At 47.2% G+C, this 12,064-nt stretch overlaps 1 protein-coding gene across 2 annotated transcripts in view; it reads right to left on the minus strand.

The window, feature by feature from the left end:
* Positions 1–5,439: 5,439 nt before the first annotated feature.
* KPNA6 (karyopherin subunit alpha 6) overlaps positions 5,440–12,064 on the minus strand; it is a 43,028-nt gene continuing 36,403 nt past the window's right edge. For both annotated transcript variants that reach the window (XM_059690377.1, XM_059690379.1), the window contains exons 13-14: positions 11,392–11,570; positions 5,440–10,578 (exon numbers count right to left, since the gene is read on the minus strand). In XM_059690377.1, the coding sequence (XP_059546360.1) occupies positions 10,391–10,578; positions 11,392–11,570 (367 nt within the window). In that variant the 3' untranslated portion in view covers positions 5,440–10,390. The remainder of the gene's footprint in view (positions 10,579–11,391; positions 11,571–12,064) is intronic.

The raw sequence follows: 12,064 nt of genomic DNA on the forward strand, positions 1-12,064 counted from the left end.
TGCCAGAAACTCAGGAGGTCCGAAAGGAGCTGGTCACTCTGCACAAAGACCCACGTCAAGCTTGTTTCTCTCGCTCAGAAGCTGTGATTCAGCCCCAAAAGCCTTGCGCCTGAATCTTCTTTCTTGCACGCTCCCACCAACACTTCCCCCATGCTGTGAACATGTATGACCGTCTGGGAAACTTGTATTGCAGTCCCAACTCCATCATGAATTTGCTACCTGACTGGGCATTCTTTTCTCTCCTCAGGACTCAATTTCCGTACTCAGGTGGAAGCTTTCAGTAACAATAGTAGTTCTCTGAGTGCTTACGATGTGCATATATATATATATATGTAAATATATATTTGATTTCAGAGTGGAAGGGAGAGGGAGAGAGAGAGAGAGAAATATCAATGATGAGAGAGGATCATTGAATAGCTGCCTCCTGCAAGCCCCCTACTGGGGATCAAGCCCACAACCCAGGCATGTGCCCTTGACCCGAATCAAACCTGGGACCCTTCAGTCTGCAGGCCAACGCTCTATAGATGTTTCTGTCTTATTACTCTCCCTTCCTCTCTAAAAATCAATTTTAAGAAAACATTTTTTAAAAACTTGTGAAAGTAGGTTATATTTTTCTCTCTACCCATTACCAACATGAATCCCTTTTTAGAAGGAGCTGAGGAGACCCTGCAAGAAGTTTAGCCTCAGCCAATTCCTGAGCCTTTTCTCTGACTGGCCCGTCCTCTGCAAAGAAAGTCTCTATTGCACTAGGGATAAAGTCAAAAAAATCCAAACTTTTCTCCAAAGTGAGATCACAATTCTTTATCCGGTTGCCTATTGGTAATGGAATAAAAACTAACAATCCAGATGCCTGGAATTCAATGCCTACATGGTTGGCTTAGGTTTCCAGCCATCCCTGCTCATCCTCTCAGATTATATATATAGTAGAGGCCCGGTGCACAAAAATTTGTGCACTCGGGAAGAAGGGGGGGGGTCCCTCAGCCCGGCCTGTGCCCTCAAGCAGTCTGGGACCCCTCGGGAGATAACGACCTGCTGGCTTAGGCCTGCTCCCGGGTGGCAGAGGGCAGGCCCAATCCCTAGGTGCAGCCCCTGGTCGGGCTCAGAGCAGGGCCGATTGGGGGGTTGGGGCACCGTCCCCTGTCACACACAGAGCAGGGCGGATCAGTGGGTTGGGGCTCCGCCACTGTCACACTCAGGGCAAGGCTGATGGGGAGGTTATGGCTCTACCCCATCACACACAGAGCAGGGCCCGTGGGGGGGCGCCGCCCTCTATCACCCACAGAGCAGGGCCGATCAGGGGGTTGGGGCGCCACCATTCTCACACTCAGGGCAGGGCCGATGGGGAGGTTATGGCTCTACCCTGTCACACACAGAGCAGGGCCGGGGGGGAGGGGGGTTGGGGCCCCGCCCCCTGTCACACACAGAGCAGGGCCGATCAGGGTGTTTGGATGCTGCCCCCTGTCATGCTGATCCCAGTGCCGGGAGGCCTCTTGGCTCCGCTGATCCCGGTGCTGGGAGGCATATTACCCTTTTACTATATAGGGTAGAGGCCTGGTGCACGGGTGGGGGCTGGCTCGTTTGCCCTGAAGGGTGTCCTGGATCAGGGTGGGGGTCCCCACTGGGGTGCCTGGCCAGCCTGGATGAGTGGATGATGGCTGTTTGCAGCTGGTCACACACCCTTCAGGGTGGGGGTCCCCACTGGGGTGCCTGGCCAATCTGGGTGAGGGGCTGCGGGCTATTTTCAGGCTGTGGGTGACTGAACTCCCAAACGCTCCTTTTTTCCTTTTTTTTTTTTTTTAATTTATTCTGGGCCAGCTTTAGCTTGAGGCTTGGCTCCAGCTCTTAGGCCTCTGCTCCTGAAAGTAGGTTTCTGGCCTTTGCATACAATGTTGAGAATCTGCTGGCTGAAGTCCGGTGGTATTTGTTAAAATGTTTCAAACTGTAGGCTTAGAGGCCTGCAGGGGCAGGTGGGGAACGTTGGTTTCCTCCGTCACTGAGGCAACCAAGCCTCATGTTAGTTCCAAGCCTCATGTTAGTTTCAAGCTGCCTGGCTGCCGGCTGCCATCTTGGCTGACAGTTAATTTGCATATCTCGCTGATTAGCCAATGAAAAGGGTAGCAGTCATACGCCAATTACCATGTTTCTCTTTTTTTAGTGTAGATTTCAGAGAGGAAGGGAGAGGGAGAGAAACATCAATGATGAGAGAAAATCATTGATTGGCTGCCTCCTGCACACCCCTCAGTGGGGATTGAGGCACAACCCAGGCATGTACTCTTGACCTGAAGCAAACGAACCTGGGACCCTTCAGACTGCAAACTGACGCTCTATCCACTGAGCCAAACCAGCTAGGGCTCCTCTCTGCTTGTTTTTGCTCCAACTCTACTTTTACTATATCCAGGACTTCACAGGTTTTTGCAGGTGCGATTCTAGTTTCCAAATTACTTTTCTAGCAAAAACATTTTTTTGAGGCCCAACTCAAAGGTTACTTCAGAGTCTTCCAGTGCTCCGCTTGCAGTCTGTCCTAGCTCCCAACGTCTGGATAGAGTTCTGTTACACATTAGGTGTTGAAATTTGCTTACAAATCAATGAACATTACAAGAACTGTTGGCTAAGTCCTCTAGTTCTAAAGCCTAGAATTTCTGGGGGCAGAATGTTTCACTTGTTGTGCAAATCAGCATTGTTTTAGGGCTCTTTTAAAATATATATATATTTTACTGATTTTTAGAGGAGGGAGGGGGAGGAACATCCATGTGAGAACATAATATTGATTGGCTGCCTCCTGCATGCCTCTTGTTGGGGAATGGAGCCCGAAACTCAGGCATATGCCCTAATCAAGAGTGAACTGGCAACCTGTCAATGCCCAGCCAACTAAGCCACATCAGTCAGGGCTGTTTTAGGGCTCCTAAGGTATGAAGTGTTTTTCCCAGTTAAGAGACTTCTGGGCAGTGGTCTTTCCCTTCCTTTAGGCAGCCAAAGTTCATATTTACCAGGTAACATTGAGAGGTAATGTGGTATAATAATGGTGAAACTCAAGCCCAGAACGTTTTGGAATCCAGATCACAGGAAACCAAGGCTTGATTATTTCCAGAAAAGCATGTTGGAAATTTGTCGAAGAGGCAATATATAAATCAGACTTTGATGAATTTCCACAGGATGAAGGTGTTCTAGGCAGATAAAGAACATAGTAAACAACAACAAAGTGAGGGGTGGAGCAGTGTAACAGGAAGGATCAAGTGGAATAAGCAGGCAAAAAATAACAAAGTCTGGCCGAAACCAGTTTGGCTCAGTGGATGGAGCGTCGGCCTGCGGACTGAAGGGTCCTGGGTTTGATTCTGGTCAAGGGCATGTACCTGGGTTGCGGGCACATCCCCAGTAGGAGATGTGCAGGAGGCAGCTGATCGATGTTTCTCTCCCATCGATGTTTCTAGCTCTCTATCTCTCTCCCTTCCTCTCTGTAAAAAAAATCAATAAAATATTTTAAAAAAATGAAGAAAGAAAGAAATAACAAAGTCTGGCCTTGACCAGCAGCTAGCCTTGACTTCCGTTAGAGTGTCATCCCAATATGTGAAGGTTGTGGGTTTGACTCCCCAGTCAAGGCACATACAAGAATCAATCAATGAATGCATAAATAAGTGGGACCACAAATCTATGTTTCTTTTTCTCTCTAAAACCAATAAAATTATTTTAAGAGTAATAACTAAATCTGATATCACCTGTTAAAAAGTTACTTTCTTCTGTGCTACCAAAGAAAATAGTAACAATATTAGAACCTGCCATTGAGTCAGGGAGACCATTTAGAATGGTGGTGATTGTGGCCAGAGCTCTTGCCGATTGTATTCAAGCAGAAACTCAAGCCTGGTAATGCCAGATATTTTTCAAGATAGTTATCTATTTTAAAAGTAGAGGCCTGGTGCACAAAAATTTGTGCACTTGGTGGGGGGGAGCGAGGGTCCCTCAGCCCGGCCTGTGCCCTCTTGCAGTCTGGGACCCCTCAGGGGATGACCACCTGCTGGCTTAGGCCTGCTTCCCGGGGGATTGGGCCTAAGCTGGCAATCAGACATCCCTCTGGCAGCCTGGCAGCCCTCGGGGGATGTCCACTTGCCAGCGGGGAGCAGACCTAAGCTGCAGTCGGACATCCTTAGCACTGCTGAGGAGGCAGGAGAGGCTCCCACCACCACTGCTGTACTGGTAGCCATCTGCCTGGCTTATGGCTGAGCAGAGGTCCCCCAGTGGGAGCGCACTGACCACCAGAGGGCAGTTCCTGCCCCCTGGTGGTCAGTGTGTGTCATAGTGACCAGTCATTCACAGTCTTTCTGCTGTTAGGGTCAGTTTGCATATTACCCTTTTACTATATAGAATAGAGGCCTGGTGCATGGGTGGGGACTGGCTGGTTTGCCCTGAAGGGTGTCCCAGATCAGGGTGGGGGTCCTGCTTGGGTGCCTGGCCAGCCTGGGTGAGGGGCTGATGGCTGTTTGCAGTTGGTCACACCCCTTTCAGGGTGGGGGTCCCTACTGGGGTGCCTGGCCAGTCTGGGTGAGGGGCTGAGGGCTGTTTTCAGGCTGGCCGGCAAGTGAAGCTCCCATCCTCTCCTTTTTTTTAAATTTTATTCTGGGATTTATTTACCTTCTATAATTGAAGCTTTGTTGCCGTCCTGCTCGCTCCAGCTCTGAGGCCACGGCTGGCTGAAAGCAGGTATCTGGGGTTTGTTTGGCTTCTATAATTGAAACTTTGTTGCCTTGGAGCTGTTGCTTTTGGAGCTTAGAGCAGGCCGCAGCAGGCGGGGAACCTTGGCTTCCTCCATCACTGGAGCAAGCAAGCCTCCTGCTCGCTTCAGCTGCGTGGCTGCTGGCCACCATCTTTGTTGACAGTTAATTTGCATATATCATTGATTAGCCAATGGGAAGCATAGCGGAGGTATGGTTAATTACCCTTTTTATCTTTTATTAGATAGGATGTTGGCAACATATTAAAACTGAAACACACTATCAGTTAACCAAAATCCTCTTTTTGGGTTAATCAATTTTTTGGCCGCTTTAGGAATTGATCTAAACCAAAGCGAGTAATCAGTGAGCTGTATGGCCTTAATGGGCTCACTAAGTTATAGTGACAGAATGGAGATCATTGGTTGCTGGAGGTTGGATGAGAAGGATTCCTAAGGGGCACACAGAAACTTCTAGAGATGATGGATATGTTAATTATCTTCATTGATGTGATGCTTTCATGGTTACATATATGTCAAAACCTATCAAATTGTACACTTTAAATATGTGCCATTTATTTAATGCCAATTATATTTCAATAAAGCTGATTTTTAAAAACATCTTTATAGCAGGAGTAGGCTGTTACCAATTCTTAATTCCACTGTTAAGTCACAGGTTTAAACACATTCTCCCATTCACATCACAAGAATCCATTCTAGAAGAATCCCGAAGAAGACAATTTAGAACTTTGCAACAGGTTTTTATTTTTGCTTTATTTCTATTACAGTGTTTGAAACCTAAAGAAATACATTTTCTCTTCAAATTTGGGTGTGTATATAAATATCATTTGTCTGGACTCAGCACACTCAATGCCATGGTTTCTTGGCCTATGTCTGCTCTGAAATCAACCTTTGTCGTCTACCCAGGGGCCCTGAGAACATAGAAAATAGCCGGAGTTTACAGTTCTTGGAAAATGAAAAGCAAATGAATTTGGAAAGGAAAACCAGTGAGAAACAGGGTTCGATTCACCTTTGCAGGGTCTGTACTGGGCACCCAAGCTGCTGTTGAGGGACATCTGGTTTGTCTTGGGCGGCTGGGACCTCACGCCACCTTCGCTTCTGTAGTGGCTCATTCAAAGGCAGTTCCCACACAAGTTGGCTAAAGAGTCAACACCCAACTACAGGGCCTGAGGGTTCTCATAGATGTGGACTCTCTAAAGCCATCATGAGCCAGAGGTTCCCAGTCAGCCTCAGGATCTGAGATTTGACTTCCTTCACTACTCCCAGGGAATGGCAAGACATTGTCCTAAAACCCAGGGGCTGAAAATCTGACCTACACAGGGGAGCAGGGATCTAGCATTTAGCAGAGGGGCTCAGGTATGTTCTAACGTGGATATCAACAGTCACGCTGGCCCAGAAATAGCGAGGTAGGCCCAAACTACACAAACCTTTGTAACACTACGCAAATCTTTCTCCTGTGGTGTTGAGCCCAAAATTTAATGCTGCCAATATCCCAGGCCTGAGGCAAAATGCCCCCAAAGGAAATATAACAGCTTTAATTCAGACTTGGTTGGTGCTGACCTCAAATTCTTCCCTTGCTATGGTCTTAATCCGAGGCTGGCAGATAGACAAAAGGATTACTGAATCATTTGTGAAGGCCTTGGCCAAAGAGCAGCTAGTGCCTATGACATGAATCCCCACAGGGTCAAAATCTCAGCTTGTTGGTTTAACAAAAGAATCCAAAAGTTAAGACATAGAAAAAATACTGGACAAGATTGGTCTAGAATCCTAAAACGGCGATGGTAGAAACCTACTCTGAGCATTTTCTCAGTCTCACACTCACTTGTAGAAGATGTTGCGACTGGTTATGAGCATTTTCCTGTGGCACTGGGCCTGGCACCCTTCCCTAGCCTGCCAGGGAGGCAGGCAGTCACACACATTCCTGAGGTCCCCGGGCAGCCTGTTTATCCTACAGGTCCCTGTAGGGCCTATAGGGACCTGGAGAATCTGCTTCCTGCCTTCATTTGAGAATCCAGAATCTGAGCCCACAAGACAAATGTACAGAGGAATACCCAAGATGATGGACACCAAGCTGAGTCAGTCTCGGGAGAGGATATGTAGCCACAACATATGAGCTGAGGCATTCGAAGAGGGGTATGTGGAATGAGGGAAGTACTGCCAGGCACTCATCTTCCCTTCTATTATGCTAGAAACAGGAGTAACTCTAGGATGAAGGGGAAGGGAGGCAGACACGAAAATGGAAATCCGTTTCATTCTGTACACCGTTTTTCTTTTTAAGCTGGTTTGGCTTGAGAGAAAAGTCTGTGCCTGAGAGCCTTCTTTTGCTCTTCCTTGACTAATTATAGTAGCAGCTATAATCTGTGCAGTTCAGCTCCAAAAACTTGGGCTTATGGAAAGTTGCTTCCAGAGCAAGGAGAATAAGTAGAAGGAGGTAGACCTAAGGGTCCTAGGTAGGTAATGGGGAACACCAAGGGCTCCTGAAAGCGGAAGTCATTAACACCTGCTCCTTGGAAGGGCCATTTGTACCCAAGGACCCAAGTAACCAGGCTGGCCAGCTGAGGTGGAACCCATGTGGTTCTATCAGAAGGTGCAGCCAACACCACGACCAGGTAGTCACTGGGGAGACCTTAGAAATGTGGGCAGGCTTCTAGGACAAGAGGCCCTGTTAGTACTGGAAGATGAAGAGGGGCTGGCAATAAAGAATAGCTGGCACTGTTCCAAACAGCATTGGAATACTTTAGCTGAGAAAAAGGCTCCTTATCCCCTTATTCCACACCTAGAAACCTCCATCCCCGTCAGAGATCTTAAAGTGGACATACCAGTCATGTGTCAACATATGAAGACTCCAAAACATGTCTTATCAGGCTACTCCCTATAGCAGCCTGGCAGGCCCTCCATCCCTGCAACACCCATTCAGAAATCTGCCTGAAAGCCTTTGACCTCACCTAGGCCGGGGTCTGGAGTCCAGATGGGAGCTGTCCATGAAGAGTGGCTGTCAAGCCTGGGTTACAGAAATATTACTTTGCTTCCCAAGATGGCCAGAGGAGAGGAGAAACACAAAGGAAACACTGCTCTGCGGCTGGAAGAACTCCGCCTGTTGACGGAGGGGTTAGAGGAAGATCGTGGGAAAACATGTCTGAGGAAGACACCAATGAAGGAAAGCTCCGAGAGGCCCCTTTGAGCTGATGAGAATGTCCTCATGTTGTGCCCGGGGAGACTTCAGCCTTTGAGGAAAATGGCGTTAAGCAGCAGCCAGAGGATCAAGTCTTCCATCTGGTACAGGGCCCAGATCTGAAGGGAAAGGAGATTTTGGAGGAACAGCTGGGAAAAGCAGGGTGTGTAGGTCTCACAGTAAGAATCTGGTCCCAATGTCAGGGACTTAGCTATTGCTTAAGATGTACAAAGTGATCCCACTAAAGTGCTTTCTTTCCCCTTTGGACAAGGACGGGGGGTAGGGGTGAGAGTGGAGTTTCTCTTTGAACTATAGAATAGTTTGTAATGGAGTCAGCAGGCCAAGTGGAAAAGGTCCTGCCTCTTGCCTACCTGGGAGACTGGGGGTTGAGTCACATTCCTAAGCTGAAGAGTAGCATCTGACACACTTTTAGTGACAAGCTATAGCCTCAAACCACCTTTCTCAGAAAATGGCTATGGAGTTGGATCTCAAACCAGAATGAAGGCAAATTCAAGGCTGACAGTGAGCACCTGAACCTTAGACCTGTAAGCAGAGGGGCATGGATTTCACCTGAGCCAGAGACGTGTAGGAATGGAAGCAAGAATGGCACTGTTTCGGGGGAAGGGAAAATGCAGCTTAGAGCAGGCACCTCTGACTGACCGACCACGGAGGAAAGCAGGGCAGAGCAGACTGTGCCTTTTCAGAGTTGGTCTGTATTTACTTATCTGACAACTTCCTCCACCCCATCCCCAACTATGGGCTTTGCTCTCATATGGAATTCACAAAAGCACAGGCAAGCCATTGTGGCACTGCACTAGCTTTATTCAAAGAGAAAAGAAAAAAGACACTAGGGTTTTAATTGTCACAAGGAAGGGCAAAACCCAAACCAGGTACAAGGATCCCAAACAGGGAAGACATCAATAACTCTCACAAAAGTCCTGAGGCTGCTAAGTTTCTGTGATAATAGGAAAGTCAGCCATGAGTGATAACTTATGTGAATAAGGGTCTTTTGAGACCAAATCTAAGAAGGCAGACACTTTCTGGGTTTTCTGATGCAAGCAGGATGCTCACAGTAAAGATTAGAGTGTTATACTTCACCACACCCTGGGTCATCCTTACTTCCTTCAGGTACTGGGACAATCAGACCAGGCTGACATGCTACATAAAGGTTCCAGAGCTAAGGGTTGGTCCCCAGTGGTGGCCCAGAATCCAAGCAGAGAAGAAAAGGACCAAGCTCAGGCCTCCTGAGGGAGCTTCCACATTTCTTTGTGGTCTTCCTCACAGTACCCTACTAACAGAAATTACAGTTCTTCCTCTCAAGACCAATTAAGATTGACCTACCTAATATATAGAATATAAAAAAATACAGAACTTTTTGACATTCTCTCCTTTGGAAATAAAATATACATGATCCAACTATGGAAGAGGAAGGAAGGCCAAAGGTAGGGATCCCTGGCTATCCCAATACATGACACTCTCACTCCAACCTCCTCTGCAACTTATGGGTCACCAGAGCAAGGACTTTCTCCTCAGGAGAAAGGAAGGATCACAGCCCCGTCTCGTGCTTAGGAGAAAATACAGCTACCTCAGAGGTTCATTCAGCTCCGAGGGGAATTTTCAAGTAAACAAATGAAGTTGGGTCGCACCATTGGAAGGTGGGTAGGAAACATGGGATCAGTAGCGACACATGGGAAGCCCCGTCTGAAAGGCCTGTGCTCCTCCTCTCCACTCCCACTGGTGAAGTTGCCCAGGAGAGTGAGGGGGATCTCCCCAACTAAAGAGGTCTGGGCAGAGATTAGGGAGGGGGTGAGGGAAGGGCCTTGTCTTATGGGGACCTCCCCCTCAGCCTCTAGTCCCAGACAATGCTGGCAGCTGGGATTCCTAAAACCAGGAACTCATGGTTCTTGGAAAGAGCAACCTTAATACAAGAAAAATGTGCAAAAGAAAAAAATTAAATAACTCAATCCAAGCATACAAGATTAATATTCTGTCAGAGCGAGAATACTTTTTTGGGATTTCTCTCCTCCCCTCCCACCCTCTACTTCTGGAATATTCCATCTGCTCAAGTACCCAAGATAAGAGTTACACAAATCAGGGCAGAGAACTGGGAAGGATGAAGGAAGATAAAAGGGAAGGAAGTCAATACTAAAGAAAAAATAAACATAAAAAAGGTGCAAAATTGATTACCTCAGTCCTCCTTTGTCTACCCTGGGCTCCTGGGTTAAAGACATATGTGCAGCCAAAATAGAGTGTAAGGAAGAAAAACCCAACACGTCCCCTTCTTGTCACAAAACCCAAATATGAGCCTCAGATGGTTCTGTCTGTCCAGAGGGTGCTCCCTCAAAGGGAAGGGGGTGGAGCAGGTCAAGAGCACAGTTTCCAGGGCAGCAGAGGTGTGTGGTGGCTGCTGGTGGGGGGCTGGTTTCCCGCCCACCAGAGGGCTGCTTTTCCGCTGGTTGGTGGTGCTTCCCATCCCATCCCCTCCCCGGAGGCAGACATTATAGCTGGAAGCCCTCCATGGGGGCCTCAGGCTGTTGGAAGATGAACTGCTGTTGTGTTTCATCCACTTGGGGAGCCAGGCTGCTATCATCATCTTCTACACCGAAGTAGTGCTCAATGAGGTCGAAGGCCTTCTGGTAGATGTCCTGGTTCTCATGGCTCTGGAGAAACTCAATTTTATCCAAGCCTACGGTGGTAACAAGGAAGGAGGGAGAGTCAACTTGCATAAGTGCTTTTCTATTTTCCTTTCCCCGAGGTGTGTTGCTGTTTATAAATACAAGCAATATGATCGAATCTTTATCTTTTGACCTGAAAGAGGAAAGCCAAGATTTCCCTCCCAAACTACATAACCCCAAAGGAAAAATACCATATGTCAGTTATAAATCAGAGGTTCTAGTCCTGATTCTGCTTTTATTTTTTTAAAAATATTTTTATTGATTTCAGAGAGGAAGGAAGAAGGAAAGAGATATAGAAACATCAATGATGAGAGAGAATCATTGATCAGCTGCCTCCTGCACGCCCCCTACTGGGGATCGAGCCCACAACCCAGGCATGTGCCCTTGACTAGAATCAAACCTGGCCTCTTTGGTCCGCAGGCCTATGCTCTTCCAATTGAGCCAAACCAGGTAGGGCCTGATTCTGCTTTTAATTACTTCTCTGAATCTCTGAGATAAGTCCATCTTGTACTCTTGCTTGAACTTGCTATAAGGTCAGCTAAAAATATGCCTTCCAGTGCCTGGTTCTATTATCAGTTCTGGAGCTTTCTTTTTGCACCTGTATTATACTTACTTGCTGGGTAGAGCCCATCTGAAAGAGAACTGAACTGATCTACTGCCCCTGAGAGGAAGAAGGAACTGATGAGACAGAACCTTGCATTCAATGATGACTCTAAAACATACACCCTCACATATGTGTACTACTTTGGAGGCGTACAGTCCCGAGACACTGACCTATAACCTCTCTACTTAAGTCAGAGATAATGTTGGGAAAGGACACATACCATACGCTTCTTCGATGAGGCCACAGTAGGGATTTACTCCTGAGCCACTGCGCTTGCTCTCTTGTTCTCCAAGCCGAAGGATGTTCTCCAGTCCATTGAGGGCCACTTGAACAATCTTTGAATCCATTACGGTCAGCAAATCACAAAGGGGTTTGATGCAACCCAGTGATACCAGGTACCTGAGGACCAGAGACCAGGCAAGTTCTAAAATTAATGCAGGGCTGGGGGGAGGGGAGAAATGAGTGGGAACTCTGAAGTTTAAAATATAAGGATGATGCTAGGGTCGAATTTTTCTAACCAACCAATGGAAAGTTAGCAGGTCATATATTAACCCTTAGACAAAGGAACTGCCCTGGCAATCTGTTCGGGTCCTCTCCCTGCAGCAGGGAGCTTTTCTGTAATAAACCTTTACTTTAGCTAAAAAAAAAAAAAAAAAAAGAAAGAAAGAAAAGAAAAAAATGAATGCAGTGCAAGGGAGGTGCTTAGGCAGGTACTATGATGCCTGTGGATCTCCTTCATGCATGTCAACATGCTGAGCAATCCACTCTTACTGATTCCTTTATAACCACCCATCCTTTATCTCAATCTCTCTACCTTCCCAATGTTAATGGTCTAGTTCAGCGATTTTCAACCTTTCCCACACATGAATTATTAAAATTCTGTGGCACATCAA

This window comes from Myotis daubentonii, chromosome 3, assembly GCF_963259705.1.
Source record: "Myotis daubentonii chromosome 3, mMyoDau2.1, whole genome shotgun sequence".
Taxonomy (NCBI): Eukaryota; Metazoa; Chordata; class Mammalia; order Chiroptera; family Vespertilionidae; genus Myotis; species Myotis daubentonii.